At 51.4% G+C, this 18,687-nt stretch overlaps 1 protein-coding gene across 1 annotated transcript; it reads left to right on the forward strand.

Annotated features, from left to right (window-relative positions):
* The first annotated feature begins 775 nt into the window (after positions 1 to 775).
* Positions 776 to 17,795, forward strand: LOC132320700 (SUN domain-containing protein 3-like). Its single transcript, XM_059833551.1, has 11 exons — positions 776 to 939; positions 2,723 to 2,900; positions 11,659 to 11,786; positions 13,844 to 13,970; positions 14,551 to 14,591; positions 14,866 to 14,962; positions 15,168 to 15,237; positions 15,792 to 15,892; positions 16,460 to 16,627; positions 16,991 to 17,080; positions 17,640 to 17,795. The coding sequence occupies exons 1-11, from the start codon at positions 776 to 778 to the stop codon at positions 17,793 to 17,795; spliced, it is 1,320 nt and encodes a 439-aa protein (XP_059689534.1).
* The last annotated feature ends 892 nt before the right edge of the window (positions 17,796 to 18,687 follow it).

Genomic DNA, 18,687 nt, shown 5'->3' on the forward strand with positions numbered 1-18,687 from the left:
ATACACTTGCCTGTGAGCAACCTATTAAGTACCGCTCCTCGTGTCAAAGGAAAAGAAAGGCAAAGAAATCACTTAGGAGAGGCAGCCCTGCTCCCTTTGGACACCTCTCCCCGCAGCCTGCTCCAGGGCAGCCATTTCCTTCCCCTCTCTCCTCCCACCCTGACATGTCTGCTCCTCTCTCTCAGCCCTCCCCACCCTTTAGGAAACACCTCTGATTGGGTCAGAGCCACAACACCCTTTTCTGATTGGTTCTATTCTTCACATGGTGGGTGGGGTCGGTTCTGGCCCTTCTCCAGCTGACTGGAGCAAGCTGTGACCGGCTCAGGGCAGTCCCAGACTTCTTCCTGCACAGCGCGGCCTCCAGCGCCCCAGGGCACTGTGAGCCACCACCTCCCGGCTGGAGGAAGCTCGCCGGGTCCTGGTGGCTGTGTGGCCATGGCAGGCACGCTCCTCCCAGGAATAACTGGGCCCACACAGCTCCTGGAGAATGGCTGCGAGGGCTCGTTCCTCCTCGCGGCATCAGCTGGCAGGTGGGACACACAGAGCCTAATGGAGGGCTGCGGAGACGGTACAGGGAAGCCAGCAAGGGCTGTGGGCAGAGCAACAGCCCCGGAGCTTGAGCAACCTGCCGTGAGTGGGGAAAAGGCTCACCAGATCCACTGATATATTATGCTACCACAGCTGGTACACAAAAACATTAAGTCTCTAGTTTTTCTTCCTTTGACATTCAAATAGCCTGAAAGTAGGAGTGCTTCACAAACAGCTTATGTTGACCATGGTATCTGAGACTGGGCAATGCCTTATTGAAAGTTCCCACTGCGGAATAACCACTCAGCTGATCCTGCAGATATTTTTCACATTTGGTTCACATCCTCCCTTCTCAGTGGTTGCCTACAACCCTGGAGAAGACCAGAAGCCCTACCTGGACAAGTATCTGAGGTCTGCTGTCTAGCCATGCCCTGATCTTTTTTATATGGGGTACCTGTAGATCTTTCAAAACACTGTTTTCACAGAAGGTGTTCTGCTGCTGCTTCAAGCGACCTGTAAGGCAGCAGTAAAGCCTTCCCTAAATGCTGATAATTTTCCTTGAGCATCATTGTTCCCAGAGACAATATCACACCTAATGCTTATTTTCACAGCAGATCTGTATAAAAATCTTTGTAACTTGTCAAACATTTAATATAAAAAGTTTCTATGACTTGTTTTAGGCTTTGGGTTTTTTAATTTTATATGGAAGCTCTGCACTGACTTAATGGCTTTAAGGCTAGGCTGTTTTCTGTGAACAGGTTAGAGATGATGTTAAATTTTGTTTACACAGAAAATGAGTTACATCTTAGATGTGGCATGAATGAGGATCCCTGCATGGAAGAATAGTGATAACATGCAGTGGTAGAAGTTTGAGGTATCTGAGATGGGAAAGACATTTCTGGCACGTGAAACAAACAGTGCGTTGGGTAGAGGATGGGGCAGATGTCCGGCCTCAAGACACATTTGTACTGCAGCAGCTACCCTGACATTCAGTGTGCTTCCGTCAAAATTCTGTTGTTTCATTTTAATTAGCCGCTGTTCCCCTGTTCCCTTCATAGATTTAAAAAAAAAAAAAGAAAGAAAAAAAAGAAAAAAGGAACAAAGAAAGGAAGACAAAACTTGATATAAATCAAGTGTTGATCATTTGGGGAGGGAGGTAAGAGTTTCCTTTTAAGTCTAAAGGAGGAGGAGAGTAACACAAGAGGACACCAGAATCTGCCATTTACCTAGAGATTTCTCACTAAAGCTCTCAGAGACAATCCTTTAGTTATGTAAAAAGTAACAGGAACCCAGGTATTCCTGACTCCTAGCTCTCTTGCTTAGTCCAAAAGGAAATGCCTAGTACCTGGCTTTGTTCAGTTGCCTACTAGGCAGTTTTCCCTGCCTCTTCAGAGGGGCAAAGAGTGGCTCACCACTGCAGCAATTGCTTTTGCAGCTGTAAACTTGTTAGCAGGCCTCACTGACTAAACAGGTTTGGAAATGAATCTGCTAGTTTTCAGCTGCTCTGGCACTGGAAACATCCTGAGGTAAATCCAAAAATCCTTCTTATGTGGAGCAGGTGATTGAGTTACTGGCATTTCTTCCCTTTTGAATGGCACAGAATGAGACATTGGTGTGGTATCTACTGGTGTAAGCAGTCAGTGTCAGAGAAACGCTTAAATCTGTATGTGGGGTAACATATACTATTTATTGTTCTCAGTGTTACGTCTCTGCAGAGCTTCAGCTCTGCAGCTTTGGAGACCTGCTGTCAGGCAAGGAGGAGGTAAAGGGAGCCACAGGGTCACAAGCGTGTGCTCCCAAGGAAGCTCTAGCAGCTTCTAATGAGCATGATCAGCTGCTCTTGACTCAGCGTGCCTGCAGCCTTTGCTGCGACGACCTGTTAATTAGGCAGGGCTAAGCACCCTTTTAGCTGGTGCTCAGGAGAGGCCCCTGTAAGAGGCAGGCCTAGACCACAGGTCCCAGAGTACAGCCAACAGTTACAGCAGTTTGTAAAGAAGGGGTCCTCAGTTGAATTTGTACCCCTGGAACAGCCTCAGACATGATACTGACATGCCACAGAGTACTTTCCCACCAGGTGTTGGAGTAGTTGTCACTGCTAGGTTAGAGCTCTGGATGGTGGGTGCAGCCCTCCAAGGCTGCAGGGAGTGCCTGCGGTCTCTCTCTGACCCCAGGTGAGATGGTTCTCTTCCTGCAGGAGGTATGCTGCCTTGGGGGATCTGTGCTGCCAAGAGGAGGAGTTACAGGAGGAAGTGAGCAGGCTGTGCAGCATCAGGGAAGAGGAAAGGGAGATAGACGGGATCTTCTCTGAGACTCAACAGCTTGAAGAGCCACCACCCCCAGAGAAGCTGGCAGTGTCCACCCCTAATATGAAGGTAAGTGCAGCCTCTGGAGAATGGAAAGGATGGAAGCTGGCGACTTCTGGCACGAAGAGGAAGGCTCCTACCTCACCTAAGTTTGTACCCTTACAGCTACAAACAAACAACTACAAAATAGGTTCACCGCCCTCAAAGTTGAAGAGGAGCCTCATGTGCCTTCAAGCAAAGGATCTGGTCCACCTGACCCTAAACCATGCAATACTACCAGGAAGAAACAGTGGTTAACTGTAATGGGTGACCCCTTGCTACAGGGGACAGAGGCACCCATCTGTTGACCTGACCTATCAACTAGAGAGGTTTGCTGCCTGCCGGGGGCCTGGATCCAGGGTATTGTGTAGGGACAGCTGAAGCTTGTCTGACTCTCTGACTACCACCCCCCGCTGATCTTCCATGGGGGCACAAATGATACTGCTAGGGGAAACTTTGACAGTATCAAAAGTGACTGCAGAGCTTTGGGGGCGGTAGTCAAGGGCCTGGGGGCGCAGACGGTGTTCTCAGTCATGCTGGTGAAAGGAAAAGATGTGAGGAAGAAGGCAGTAATGGTACATGTCAATAGTTGGCTGCGGAACTGGTGTTGGTGACAGGGTTTGGTGTTCTATGAGCATGGGACCCTGTTTGCAGACCAGTCTCTGCTTGAGATAGATCAGTAAGCAGGGCAAAGCTATTTTTGCCAATAAGGTGGCTGACCTCATAAGGAAGGCTTTAAAATCAACAAAATGGAGCTTAAGTGGGGTCACTTCCAGGATTTGCATATAAGCAAGGAAGTGCCTACAAGGCACAATTACGGAGAAATGCCCAAAACCCTGTCTAGGACGTGAATGTACTGGGGTGCCTCTTTAAAGTGCGTACTAATGCGTGCAGTGTGGGAAACAAACACAATGAGTTAGAGATTTGTGGGCAGTTGCAGGGCTATAATCTTCCTGGGATCACAGGGACATGGTGGGATAGTTCCCTCCCATGACTGGAGTGTTGCAACGAAGGGATATAGGCTCTTTAGGAAGGATGGGAAGCAAAGATGATGAGGGGGTGTTGCCTTTTATGTGAGAGAGCAGCTGGCGTGCATGGAGCTCTGCCTGGGGATAGATGAGGAGCCAACTGAGAGCTTATGGGTAAGGATTAAAGAGAGTAAAGGTAAAGGTGATACTATAGTGGGTGTCAGCTATACAGCACTAGGTGACTAGGAAGAGTAAGTGGATGAGGCCTTCTACAGACAGATGGGAGCAGCCTCACATTTGCAGGCCCTGGTCCTCACGGGTGACTTCCACCAGCCCGATATCTGCTGGAGGGACAACACAGCAGTACATAAGCAATCCTGGAGGTTGCTGGAGTGCCCTGACAATAACTTCCTCCTCCAAGTGACAGAGAAGCCAACAAGGAGAGGTGCTCTGCTGAACCTCTTACCCACCAACATCTTGTTGGGAATGTGAAGATCAAAGGCAGCTTTGGCTGCAGTGACCATGAGGTGGTGGAGTTCAGGATCCTGAGGGGAGGGAGGAGGGTAAAAAGCAACCTCACAACCCTGGACTTCAGGAGAGCAGACTTTGGCCTCTTCAAAGATTTTCTTGGAAGAGTCCCGTGGGATAAGGTCCTGGAGGGAGGAGGTGTCCAAGAAAGCTGGTTAATATTTGAGTACCACCTCCTCCAAGCTCAAGAGTCATCCATCCCAATGAACAGGAAGTCAGGCAAAAATACCAGGAGGCCGTCATGGGTGAACAAGGAGCTCCTGACCAAACTCAAGCACAGAAAGGAAGCATGCAGAGGGTGGAAGCAAGGACAGGTAACTTGGGAGGAATATAGAGATGTTCTGGGAGCCTGCAGGGATGAAGTTAGGAAAGCTAAAACTCAATGGAATTGAATTTGTCTGGTCATATGAAAGAGAACACAAGGGCTTCTGTAAGTATATAGGTGACAAAAGGAAGACTAGGAAAAACATGGGCTCAGTGCTGAATGAGATAGGGGACCTGGTTACATAGGACATGGAAAAGGCTGAGGTCCTGAATGCCTTCTTTGCCTCAGTCTTTACTAGCAAGACCATCCTTCAGGAATCCCAGAGGCCAGAGGAAAAATGTGGAGCAAGGAAGATGTACCCTTGGTGTAAGAGGATCAGGCCAGGGAATACTTAAGCAACCTGGACATACATAAGTCCATGAGCCCTGATGGGATGCACCCACGACTGCTGAGGTAGCTGGCAGATGTCATTGTGAGGCCATTCTCAATAATCTTTGGTAGATCATAGGGATTGGGAGAAGTGCCCAAAGACTGGAGGAAAGCAAATGTTACTCCTGTCTTAAAAAAGGGCAAAAAGAAGGACTCAGGGAGCTAAAGGCTGGTCAGCCTAACCTTGATCCCTGGGAAGGTGATGGAGCAGCTGGTCCGGGAAACAATTTCCAGGCACATGAATGATGAGAAAATCATCAGGAGTAGTCACCATGGCTTCACCAAAAGGAAGTCATGCTTGACCACCTTGATAAACTTCTACAATGTAATGACTGTCCTGGGAGGTGAGGGGAGAGCAGTGGATATTGTCTACCTGGACTTCAGAAAAGACGTTTAACACTGTCTGCCATAAGATACTCACAGAGAGGGTGTTGATGTATAGTGCGGATAGGTGGATTGAAAACTGGCTGAATGGCTGCTGTCAGAGGGTGGTTATTAGTAGACCAAAATCTAGTTGGAGGCCAGTAACTAGTGGTGTATCCCAGGGGTCAGTAGTGGGTTCACTCCTGTTTAACATCCTCATTAATGATCTGGATGATGGGGCAGAGTGTGCCCTCAGCAAGTTTGCTGATGACACACAACTGGGAGGAGTGGCTGATGCACCAGAGGTCGTGCTGCCCTCCAGAGGGACCTCCACAGGCAGGAGAAATGGGCTGACAGAAGCCTCATGAAGTTCATCAAGGAGTGAAGGGCAAAGTCCTGCACCTGAGGGGGGAACAACTCCACGCACCAATACATGCCGATGTTCATGTTCAACCCCAAGTTGAACAGGAGGCAGCAATGTGCCCTTGTGGCAAAGGTGGTGAATGGTATCCTGCACTGTGATAGGACGAGTGCTGCCAGCAGGTCAAGGGAGGTGATCCTTGCCATCCCCTCAGCACTGGTGAGACCACACCCGGAGTGCTGTGTCCAGTTCTGGGCTCCCCAGTACAAGAGAGACATGGACACACTGGAGAGAGTCCAGCAAAGGGCCAGTAAGATGTTGAAGGGACTGGAGCATCTTTCCTATGAGGAAAGGCTGAGAGAGCTGGTACAGTTCAGCGTAGGGAAGAGAAGGCACAGGGAGGACCTCATCCAGATATATAAATACCCGGAGGGAAGGTGCAACGAAGACAGAGCCAGGCTCTTTTCAGTGACAGGACCAGAGGCAATGGGCACAGACTGAAACACAGGAGGTGCCCTCTGAACATCAGGAAACACTTTTTTCTGTGAGGATGACTGAGCCCTGGCACAAGTTGTCCAGAGACGTTGTGGAGTCTCCCACAGTGGAGATATGAAAAGTCATCTGGACATGGTCCTGGTCAACCAGCTCTACGTGGCCGGCCCTGCTTGAGCAGGAGGTTGAACCAGATGACCTCCAGAGGTCCCATCCGACCTCAGTCATTCTGTGATTCTGTGTGATTCATAGGGCCAATCAGTTACATATCTTGATAAAAGTAATGACAAATAACTTCCATTTCCTTTTCAACCTTAGGCCTCACACGGTGATAAATTGCCTAATGCTTCTGCTGAAAAGGTCTCTAGAGTGCTGAAGTACCAGTAGTGACCAGGGTAAAGCTTTTTAACCAAATTCAAGTGCTATATGAGGGAGCAGAATTAGGCCAGTGAGTAATACTTACCAGATGATTTTGCCATTGCTTTCAACAGGGCTAGTATTTTAGATACGCATCTCTGAGAGCTCGTTCTGTGATTTACTTCTGCTATCAGACCTAGATCAGATTGTTCAAAACATGGGCAGTTCCGACATTTAGTATCCTGTGCACAAACTCTAAGAGGTGGAATCCCTGACTTTTCTAACTTTTTTTTTCCTTGCGATCATGCAAAACCTTTTGTGCAAATGTGTATCTTAATCCTTCTGCTCTGCCCAGATTAGGGTGAGGTACGCGCTTATCATACTGTTTCTGTTGTATTGTCCTCTGATTTTAGAGTTAAGTATGTAGTTAAAATATGTACTATCTCACCACTGGGAAGTTACGCACTATACTTTTATCAGTTGCAGAACTCCATCACACAGCAGTAAGCATGTCCCTGCAGAGCAATGACAGCAAAAGCAACAGGTGCTATTTACCGTGAGTTCACTTACCACAAGATGTCACCAGTGTCAAACATAAGAAAGTACAAAAAAACTTCACAGGCTAATTGTTCAGGAACTATATTTGCAAAGCTGATTTGCAAAATACACATCCTGTCAAAATCATCACTGTTGTAAAAATTGGGCCTGTTAAAGCAAAATTTTTTGTAATACATACAAGTGACTGGTGGTACCCCAATGTATAGTTTTTCTAAAATCTCATCTACCACTGTTCCCTCTTTACTACGCCAAAATTATTATAAATGTGGTGTTTGTTATTTGTGCCTCCTGCTGTGTATGTGCACATTGTGTCAATGATACTGTTGCTGTGAATAACACTAGAATGACTAGAAAAACACTAGAAATGGAAGTTCAAGAGCTTCAGGCACATGAGAGGTCTTTGAAGCTAAGAGGGGAAAGAGATTCCCATCTGCCTCCAACTTTAAGTAGAAACATTCTCTTAACTGCATGTTGTGTCTGAAAATTTACCTTGACAATGCTGTGAAGTGAAACAAGATTTTTTTTTTTTTTTTTCTAGAATTAATTTTGAAAGGGCAAAGCATATTCCTAGAACAATTTTTAGGGATGAGGTGTGAAACATTTTTCAGTGGTGTGTTTTGGCACATCCCATTAAGGTAACCGTTGACTATTCACAGTACTCATCGAAAACAAACTAAATGCCATCCTCCTGAGGTGTTTCCTGGTAAATACTGTATGCAGTATCACTCGAATTTATTTGGAAAACACAGTGTTGTAAGGCAGTGGAAAATTTGTCGTAGCTCTGAGGTGCTCAGCACGGTCACTATGTCTCAAGTCCCGCATCTTTATAGGGAGGCATCAGCAACCAAATACGACCTCTCAAATTGGCAGTCTCAGTCTTTTTGCAAACCAGCAAGGCAAGGCATACAGGTATCATGAACAGGGAGAGCTGCAGAGGTGCCTCTTTTCTTTGACATTTGTCTGTCCCATGACCTGATTTGAGTCTTCTTTAAAATATCTTTTCCAGATGCCCCAGTTACTGTTAAATCGCACAGAGTGCAGTCAGGCTGTTTGCTGCTTCCCTGTGGCAGCTCAATGAAAGTCTAGTTCTCTTGCCCTTTCCTTATGTCCTAATTACTGCAGTATCGTTCTTTCCATAGGATCTGGCATTAGATCTGTTTCCTCCCTTGTCATCTACTAAGGAGCTATTCAGACATCAGTTTTACTGACTGCAGTTGTCACAGAGGGCCATAATATACCATGAATATTGGCAGTACTGGAACTAATTGCATTTGGATGAATAGTGGAGTGAAAGTATGAGCAACATGAAAGCCCACCTGTAACTTCTAAGCGTAAGTGTTCAGCTCGGCACTGCCTAACTAGGCAGTAATGACAAAATACCTGGGTAGTGTAAAGTGGATGTACAATGGAGCAGTATGTGTTCTATTGTAGTCAGACTGTCTTAGCCTCACTTTTCCATCTACTTCATCTTCTTGTAGTACATTTGATACCACAGAGAACAAGCCTCTCACCAGTGCTGCCAGTTTCATGACGAAGCAGTAATAAACGCATTTTGGAGAATGTAAAGCGACAGTGTAAAGAGAGCTTTTGCCAACATCAGTGGCAGACACAGGGAAGAATGCAAAACTTGCAAAGCTCTCAGATCCAATCTCCACAATCTATTATCTAAAGCAATTCTTGGCATTAGCGTGAGCAGTCACCAATGTCTCTCTATGTCTTTTTTTCTTACCTTTTTACAAACTCATCTTCTTAAAACAAACTGCGTGCTGCTCGGATGAATACACATAGGCAGAAATATTCTCCCTTTTCTGCAGAAAAAACTGTTAAGTAAATCTATAGTATTAACACAAGAGAGGTCTTTCCCTTTTTATTTGCGTTACACTGGTTTCTGAATTTATTCTGTCAACAGGATATACTAATGTATTGAATAGCAATATTCAAAATTCTGTGTTGCTTGTTTAGGATGAAGCGAAATGTAAGAATTCAGAGACTTGTTCCAACATTGCTATTCACATGGTGGAGCTGCCAAATGGAGATTTGATAAGGTAAACATCTTCTCAATAGCATATACTCACCAGAAAGGAGGGACATCAGTCTCATTCTGTGCCCAGTCTTTCTCCTATCCTAGCTGACCTCAGAAAGTAAAATGTTAATGCATTATCATCTGCAGTGAGACAGAGCACAGGGGAAAGAACAGTGGAAGGAAATAACTGAAATATGAGGCCAAGGTACCAAGAAATTGAACTTGAACATACACTTGTGAAAAAAGACAAAGAAAATCCCATCCACACACTGTACAACAAACCTCAAAAGAAAGAAGGACTTGCAGATACTGTGCCATTTCTTATCAGCTTTGATTGAAAGAAAGCCCCCAGCCATTATTTGTTGAAAGAGCAGGTTCTGCAGTGATATCTCTGATCTTCCCAAAGGAAGAAGCAAAATGGCAGAGGACTGTGAAATCCAGCTACTCAAAAGTTGAGTTTCCATTAAGACTGTTCTTGAAAGGCACTTGAACATTGCAGCTGAAACGGAGGTTCAGCCATACACATTTCTGCCACCAAGAGGGGATGTCCCTGCCCCCCTCAAATGAGTGACATGCTGAGTTATAGTCAATTGTCATCGTATGGCTATGTTGGTCCTCAAATGTAATGGTTACGACTTGAGGTATTTGTCCTAATTTTAGAGCTACATGAACCAAAAGGCCAAAAGCCAGAGAAGCTTCACTGAAGCAGGAAGTGCAAATTTCGTATCTGAAAAAAGCTGGGAGCCCACAGTACCAGCAATCTTCATATCTAACTGAAGGTCCTGCAGTACGTGACTGGCAAGAAGAGGTAATACAGATGCCTGATTTCGTAGAAAGATATGGGGCAAAGCCTTGCATGAGCCAAGAGCCAGGGACCAGGGCTCTTGGCTATGGAGGATTTTTGAGTTTTTAAAACTTTCATCCCATATGCCCTTATGCCATGTCTCCAGCATGGGGTCATCTGCTCCTTGCACAAGGCTAATCTTTCCTGTCCTGAGCCTGGAGTTCCTATTTGGAATTGAGTTCACTGGGGACTGGGCTGAAGTGGATGCAGGGATGGCAAATCCACCTACACTGCGATCACTGTCACAGACTGGGTCTTCACTAGGAAGAGGGTTTTTGGCAGTCCTGTGGACTAGTCAGAGCTCAGTGGCTGTCTCATTTCTTATGGGATCGCTGCATGCTACAGTCCTATTGCTTTTCCTTATTGTTGCCATGTGCGTGTTCTTCTAAGGCTGGCATTTTATTCTGTTTTTCCATTATTGCAGAAAGCATTGCATCTTGCAGAACCATACAAAGACCCAAGTCTGCTGCAGTAACTCTTCATGATCAGCCTGTCGGGACAGGCCCAGAGGTGGGGGCCTCTTCATTCAGCTCACTTTGCATGTCATGGGATTGCACCAGAGACCCCTTGGTGGCCTCCTGGAAGGGGTCTGTAGTCCTCAGGTGTGTTCTAGCATGTTTGTGTCCCTCCACCTATTCGTGGCCCTCTGCTCTCTTGATGTCCCCCCACCCCAGCCATGTAAGGCTCGTTATGATGCCTGGTAATGTTCAGAGGCCTGAATCTGTCTTCTACTTTTCTTTAATTACTTTCCATTCACATTTGAACTTTACTTAATCATTTCATTCACTATTATTAAAGAATGTTTTATCCATTTTATTACTGTGCTTTATATTTACATGAAAAAAACCCATACATGTATAGAGGTGTATATATACAAAATAGTGTCTGTAAGCATAAATAAAATATATACTTATACTATTTTGTACACTCCATTATATACATACATTTCTATGTATGTGTATATATATGTCTTGGGTGCTCGTGTGTCTCGCTAAGGATGCAGGTGCACAGCAGCCCCTTGGTATGGAGTCATGGCTACTTTAGAAAGACCAAAGGCCCAGGCTTTACTGCAGAGCATGATGTTATACGGCATGGAATAGGCCTTTGGTCGATTTGGGTTGTCTGTCCTGCATGTATTCCCTTCCAACCCCTTGCCTATTCACTCGGGGACACACAGAGAGAAACAAAGACTCGATGCTCTGCATTAACCAGGGGCTACCCAAACATGGTGGAGGCTCAGAGGCCAAGGCCTCACACTGTTGGGTATGGTTGGGACCGGCCATGTCTGGCACCGGGCAGCCACGGCCTCTCCTCACAGAGGCTCCCTCCGCAGTCCCCCCGCTGCCAACACCTGGACACAGACACCCAATACACCAATGCACTGGGCCAGGGTGTCTGGAGCGGCACAGGTGCCTGGGCAATGACAGGCAGCAGACTAGGTGGAGGGACTGTGGCCGGTGGAGGAGCCGTGGCAGGGACATCTGCCGAGAGGCTTTCCAAGGCCTGTCTCCTGGTCAGGGCCTCTGCATTGGCGGCTCCCCCCTCTCTTTGCTCGCATGGTATGGAGACAGTGCAGTGATCCGTCTTTATCCTCTTACAGGTGCTCACTCTCATCACGACCCGGCAAGGCCCTGCAAGCTGGCTCGCCCCAGAAGGAGCCATTGCCGTGTCCTGGGTGCTCGTGCGTCTTGTTGAGGATGGAGGCACGCAGCAGCCCCTTGGCACGTGGTGGGGCCACTTTGGTGGCTGAAAATCCCCTTGACGATGCGGAGCCAGAGGGGCCGAGTGGGCCAAAGCCCCATGCAGCCCCAGCCCCTGTCACCCAGAGCCAGCGCCCCCTCCTTGCCCACAGAGAGAAACAGAGGAAGCCTCGGTGCTCTGCAAGCACTGTTCAGCACCGGCTAGAACGCTGGTGTGTTTTCAACACTGTCTAGTCACAAACGCAAAGCACCGCGCCAAGTGGGCAGCGGGGTCTCTCTCCACCCCCCCACTCCCCTCTAGCTGTGTCTGTGATGTCACAGCCATGACCTCACACCGTGCAGGCCAGGCCTCTGTGAGGTCGGGCACTGTGGGCCATAAGGTGTGAGCCTGGAAGGAGCTCGCAGTGTGCTGGTGGCTGTGTGCCTGTGGCAGGTGTTCTTCTCCCGGCTAGCTCCAGGAGATCTGCCCGGACAGGCAACACTCCTGTGGCTGAAGGAGGAGAGGATAATTTCTCACCAGCATGAGGAGGAGAAGGACTCCTTCAAGAGCACGAGGGGCTGCCCTTCCAAGGAAAGGAGCTGGCAGCAGCCCAGCAAGATCTCAGAGGGCCCAGGGCAACAGACGGCAAGGGCCTGCACGCCGCAGTGCTGCAGAAAATGAGCGTAAGTTCAGTGCTGCCTTTCACACCATGTTTGCACCAAGCCTGCCTGGCTCGGCTGGGACCCACGGCCGTACAGAACCACCATCATCCTGCCCCGAGGGAGGCCTGGGGCCACCTCGCCTACGTAGCCATGTGGAGCTGGCGACCATGTCCATGTCTTTGTGGCATACTGTAGTAACTGCGGGGTACCCCAGGACTCGTGCCACCCTCCTCCCCCAGACATGCTGTCGGTGCCCTGCCTGCGAGGGGATCCTGCCCGGCCCTCCACCCCCCGCTCCCAGGGTGCGCCCAGCTGCCCCCCTCTACAGGGCATAACCACCGCCCTGCCCCTGCCGCTGCCCCAGGGAGGGAGGAGCAGCCCCTACCTCCCTGCAGGGAGCTGACATGCACCGGACCGGTTGTATTGGGTTTGCGTGGCAACGGTTTGGTAGCGGGTGGGGGGCTGGAAGCCCACGCTGGAGCAGGCTCCTGGCAGGACCTGTGGACCCATGGAGAGAGGAGCCCACGCTGGAGCAGGTTTGCTGGCAGGACTTGTGACCCCGCGGAGGACCCACGCTGGAGCAGTCTGTTCCTGAAGGACTGCACCCCATGGAAGGGACCCATGCTGGAGCAGTTTGTGAAGAACTGTAGCCCATGGGAAGGACCCACATTGGAGAAGTTCATGGAGAACTCTCTCCCGTGGGAGGGACCCCATGCTGGAGCAGGGGAAGAGTGTGAGGAGGAAGGAGCAGCAGGAACAACGTGTGATGAACTGACCGCAACCCCTATTCCCCGTCCCCCTGCGCTGCTCGGGGGGAAGAGGTAGAGAAAATCAGGAGTGAAGTTGAGCCCAGGAAGAAGGCAGGGGTGGGGGGAAGGTGTTTTTAAGATTTGGTTTTATTTCTCATTATCCTACTCTGATTTTGATTGGTGAAAAATTAAACTAATTTCCCCAAGTCAAGTCTGTTTTGCCCACGATGGTAATTGGTGAGTGATCTCCCTATGTCCTTGTCTCAACCTACGAGCCTTTCGTCATATTTTCTCTCTCCTGTCCAGCTGAGGAAGGGGAGTGAGCGAGCGGCTGTGTGGTGTTTAGTTGCCGGCTGGGACTAAACCACGACACCGGTGTCCTCACGAAGCCTCCTCAGGCTTTTCTCCGGTTTCTTTGCCCAGGGTTGGTCTTCAGTCTGGCGGTAGTTGTGGGCTCCCTCCAGAGACTCCTCAGCACAGGCATCTCCACCCTGTGAGTACAACACTGGTACAGTGTGGACATGGCAACAAGAGGTGCCAGTGGGTCAGGGTGAGCACGGGGAGGCTGGTGGTGCTCCCCAGCAGGAGACCCTGGCTCCTCCAAAATTGCTGCTCCTCAGCTTGGGAGAGACAATCCCCCTATGCAGGGCTCTGCCCTTGAGTGCTGCTAAGCCCGGGACTCCCTCTTTTTCAGGAAAGAAGTCATCACCTTGAAAAAGAAGAGGCTCTTCACGATCCTGATCTTGATGACCCTAGGGGCTCTTGGTCAGTATTCGCCTCCTACCAGCGGAGGCACAGAGGCACGGAGTGCGAGCTTCAGTGTGAGGGAGTGGAGCTGGTCGGGCCCTTCCAACCTCCCACGTCTGCAACTCAGGGAGCTATCAAAATGCTCACTACGCGCAGAGAGGGGAGGGGAAATGGGGCGTAGCTGTGGGGCACCCAGCGTGCCCGGAAACCAGGGCTGTGCAGAGCCCCGAGGCCCAGGGAGAGGGTCCCTGCTCGGAGCCACAAACTCTCTCTGCACCCTTTCCCCAAGTCCTCAGCCAGCCTCTTGCCACCATGGTGTGGGAGGAGACGGTGTGACTACAGGAATCGTTAGAAACCCTAGTAAAATAACTCCCTCTCGGTGATGTGACTTAGAGCTCACGCCTGCTGCGGGACCTTGATGCTGATGTGGACGTTGTGGACAAAGGATGTACCACAGGTGAGTGACTGCAGTTGTGGGACAGGCAAGTCCCGCAGAGGAGCAGTGTTGGCGGTGGGTGGGTAAGTCACCCTGTCACCAGTTCCAGGCAGTGACCCAGGAAATCAGCAGCAACTTCTGCCTTCCTTTCCTAGAGCCATCGGCTCAGGAAAGCCCTGGCAGCTCTGGGACTCAAACGGAGAGCCTTTCTCTTTCAGGTGCTGCTGGGGCAGCCTGCAGCCAACCTGAGGTCCCTGCGGTAAGAGCTCTCTCCTTTCTCCTGACGTGCAGCACATTTGGTGGGGTAGCGGTAGATGAGCCCGTGCTATTTGCACTCACTGGCACAGCACCAAGGGTCATGCCTTTCGGTCCTGCCTGGGCCTTTTGGGAAACCTGGAGGGGAAGGGAAGTACTCAAAAACTGGAGAAAGAAAAGGGGGCTCGAGCCCCTCTGTCTCTGCTCCTCCCGAGCTTGGAGGCTCCGGGAGGGGCTGGGCAGCTCTCTGACAAGATCTGCTTTCCCGGTGTCTGCAGGAACACGCTCGCTCTGTGGGGGGAACAATCGCAACAGATGCAACAGCTGAGGGATGAGGTGGCACGCCTGGCTGCAGAGATCGGCACTATGAAGAAGGTGATCCTGCACTTTGGGGAAAGGGGGCTGGGATGAGCAGGGCCCAGCACAAGGCGCTTCCTGGGCCAGTTGGTGGGCTTTTCCTGCTCAGCCCGCACACCCATCCCTTGCCAGGGGCTGCTGGTTGAGCTTCTCCGCTGTAAAGCCCCTTCTCCTGGCCAGGTCTGATGTGGTCATTTCCGTTGTTCCTTTGTGCCTTTCCCAGGAAGTTCAGCAAATGAGAGAGGCAGTGTCTGCAACCACACAGATGTCTGATTGGGCTCTGAAAAGTGCAGGTACGGACAGACCTCAGATCCAGGCAGTCAGCTCTTGTCGTGCTGGGCTCGTGCTTGGTGTTCCCGAAAGCAGGCTGTGCTGCAGACTCTGCTCTCCGAGGCAGAGGCAGCTGGGACCAAATCACGGGGCCCAAGAGCATGACTCTGGCAGAGCAGCTCCCTTGGGCTCACGCCAGTCCTGCCTTCGGGATCCTGGCTGGTGCCACTCGCATGCCCCTGGCAGCATTTTTGCCCTCTCCCACTCCGTGGAGCTTTCCTGGGGAATGAAAGCGTATGGCTGGGTCATCCTCTGCTGTCCACACAGTGGGGCCTTTCTTGGGTCTGCTGCCCTTCCTGGGGGGGCTTGCTGTCTCCCAGCACCCACAGACCTTCTCCTTGTGCAGCTCAGAGAGAAATGCCATCAAGAGTCATGGGGATCCCCTCCTCTTCCTGGGGCACCTCTGAGCGTGCAGTGCAGTGTGCAGGGCTGGCAGGCAGCCTTACAAGTCACCTGCAGCCACAAGGTCCACTTAGACTGGGGCCTCTTGCAGTCAGCTGCTCTCTTCTCCCTGCAGGGGCTGCCATCGACCTGCACAGATCATCCAGCAGCTCTGCATGGCTCTGCAGGGTGTTTTGGTTCCTGTGTGCTCCACACGTTCTGGATACCTTTGTGCAGGTACAGCAGCAGAAGCCGTCAGTGCTGCTTCTCTTGCCTCTTACAAGGTTGGGGCAAGCCCTGGGGCTTCTCCCCTCAGGCCAGAGGTGTTGCTCAAGGCCATGGCACTGCTCACTGACACCTGAGGTCTCACACAGGTCTTGGCTCCCTAGAAAAGAGCAGTTGCCCTCAGAAGGGGGCTGAGCTGAGCTGAGCTTCCTGCCCACCATCCCCGGTCACTGCTGGGTGAAGGAGCTTCTCCTTGGCGACCCCATTTCCCTGCCACACCTCTGATTGTCCCTTTCCCCAGGGGGTAGTGGAGGGTGGGGGGAGGCTGCAGAGCTGCTGGCCAGAAACAGAGCTTTCTTGAAAGCCCTGACTCTGGTGCAGGGTATCAGATGTTTCCCATATTTGTTCTTTCCCGGGCCGGGAAGACGGCGGGGTACTTCTCTCTGCTTCCCAACACGCCATTCATTTTGAACACAAGCACAGCCCACAGGTGCAGTGCCTCCTGTGCTTCTGCCTGCATGGGAGCACAGCGGGCCCCATCACACCCTCACGTTCGTTGCCCTTGCCCTCTGCTTTCAGACGGATGCTTCCCCGGGATATTGCTGGCCTTTCCAAGGGTCTGGGAGTGAGGTGCTAATCCGGTTGCCTGCACAAGTACGACCAACGGCCGTCACCGTACAGCACGCCTCCAAGATAGCCTCTCCGCTGGAGACTGTCAGTAGCGCTCCCCGAGATTTCACGGTCTCTGTAAGTCTCTGCCGGGCACTGGGGGTTGGGACCTGGCCACAGGGAAAATCTGTAACGGAGACTTGCTGCTCTCTGCGCATCTGCCAAGACTCGTGTGCTCCCAAGCACGGCCGTTCCCGGAGGGGACGTTTCAAGGGACATGCGGGGTGTTGTCAGCCCTCCTAAGACTTGCTCAGTGCATTTTGGCCCAGCACCTCTGGGCCCCTGAGCAGCACACAAGGAGGAGACTCAGCCCAACCTCATCCTCGGCCAGACCACGTTGGATCCACAGGAGTGGGGTGCAGATCAGGGGCAGGATCTGGCATGAGTGTTTCCTCATGGTCGGGTCAAGCCTGACCTGCTCCCCTGTGCTTTATCTCCAAGGGACTGGATGAGGAAGGCGAGGATGAAACTCTGCTGGGGACATTCACCTACGCCGTGCACAAAGAGCCCACCCAGACCTTCCCTCTGCAGGTACAGAGAGTGCGTGCGGGCAAGAGGCCAGGGCAGAAACACCGCTTGGCCAGCAAGTCACTTGCAGAAGCAGTGTGCATGGTCCCTGCAGGGGCAGGGTCCCCACCCTGGCTGAGAAAAACAGTGGTGGGATCGGGAGGGACAGTGGCATCTGGCAGGGCGGCAAAAGCAGGACGAAGGCCGCATTGGCCCCCACAGCCGACTGGGTCCCTGGAGCTGCCTGGCTGCACCCGCTGGGCAGGCGGTGGCAGGGAGGATGCCCAGCACCTTGCCCCAGCAGCAGGAATTTCCCCAGGGCCCCGCTTCCTCGGCACCAGCGAGCCTCAGGTTTCCACAGCTGCCCGCCACGCTCTCTAAGGCCAGGCGTTTTCTCTGCAGGGGCACAGGGGTCCATTGCTGCCTGGGTGGGAGAAGGGAAGGAGGGAGAAGCTGCCTCTACGGCCGGGGCGGGACCTGGTCCCGGAGCAGGGGCCGGGCTGGCAGAGGAAGACGCATGGAACCTGCTCTCACTCGTTACACCCCAGCAGTGACACTGCTTTTTGTTGTGGTTTCTTTGCAGAATGGGAACCCCAGAGCCTTTCGGTTTTTGAAACTTGGCATACAGAGCAACTGGGGAAAACCAGGATACACCTGCATTTATCGCGTGCAGGTGCATGGGAAGATCGTGGGATCGAGTGCCATCGGCCAGACACGTGTGGAGACCCTCCCTCACTAAGAATTAAAGAGGAAAATGGAGAAACAGACCAGAGGGATGTGGCTGTTAGTCTGGTGCAGAGCATGGTGTTTCAGAGGCCCTCTCAAAGCAGCCAACTTGTGCCTTTCGCAGGCTGAGGCCTTCCTCAGGCTTTCCGCTTTCTCTCCGCCAAGGGGATGCGTCCTAACGGAGCGAAAGGAGGCCACACTCCCGTAGCCTTTCCTTGCCTAAGGTCCTCGACGAAATCCTTTGGCACGAGGGCCGCCCCCCCATCTTGGCCCGGGAAGGAGTCATCGGAGCCTGGCAGCGTTTGGGGGTCCTGATCCACAAAGCACGGGCCCATTCCATTCAGGGGGCACCTTGGCTCTGGGGACTGACTTGTGGCCATGGCTGGGACCCTTGAGGGGTCTGAAACTCCAGCACCAAGGCTCCTGCCAGAGTTTCACAGGCCCTGCAGTTACTCCAGTCCCAGGCCACGTCGGGTCTAGGCTTTGGCCATATCGTCCACCGGCAGCTGTCACAAACCCACACCAACTCACTCATTCGGGGACCTTCTCCCCATGTAATACACTTGCCTGTGAGCAACCTATTAAGTACCGCTCCTCGTGTCAAAGGAAAAGAAAGGCAAAGAAATCACTTAGGAGAGGCAGCCCTGCTCCCTTTGGACACCTCTCCCCGCAGCCTGCTCCAGGGCAGCCATTTCCTTCCCCTCTCTCCTCCCACCCTGACATGTCTGCTCCTCTCTCTCAGCCCTCCCCACCCTTTAGGAAACACCTCTGATTGGGTCAGAGCCACAACACCCTTCTCTGATTGGTTCTATTCTTCACATGGTGGGTGGGGTCGGTTCTGGCCCTTCTCCAGCTGACTGGAGCAAGCTGTGACCGGCTCAGGGCAGTCCCAGACTTCTTCCTGC

This window comes from Gavia stellata, chromosome Z, assembly GCF_030936135.1.
Source record: "Gavia stellata isolate bGavSte3 chromosome Z, bGavSte3.hap2, whole genome shotgun sequence".
Lineage (NCBI taxonomy): Eukaryota > Metazoa > Chordata > Aves > Gaviiformes > Gaviidae > Gavia > Gavia stellata.

Excerpts from the sequence above, each read along its gene's own strand:
- LOC132320700 (XM_059833551.1), top strand. The coding sequence starts at position 776 with ATGGTATCTGAGACTGGGCAATGCCTTATTGAAAGTTCCCACTGCGGA. Across the intron at positions 13,971-14,550 it reads CACGGAGTGCGAGCTTCAGT|GTGCTGCTGGGGCAGCCTGC; the intron begins GTGAGGGAGTGG and ends TTTCTCTTTCAG. Across the intron at positions 15,893-16,459 it reads TTCTGGATACCTTTGTGCAG|ACGGATGCTTCCCCGGGATA; the intron begins GTACAGCAGCAG and ends CTCTGCTTTCAG.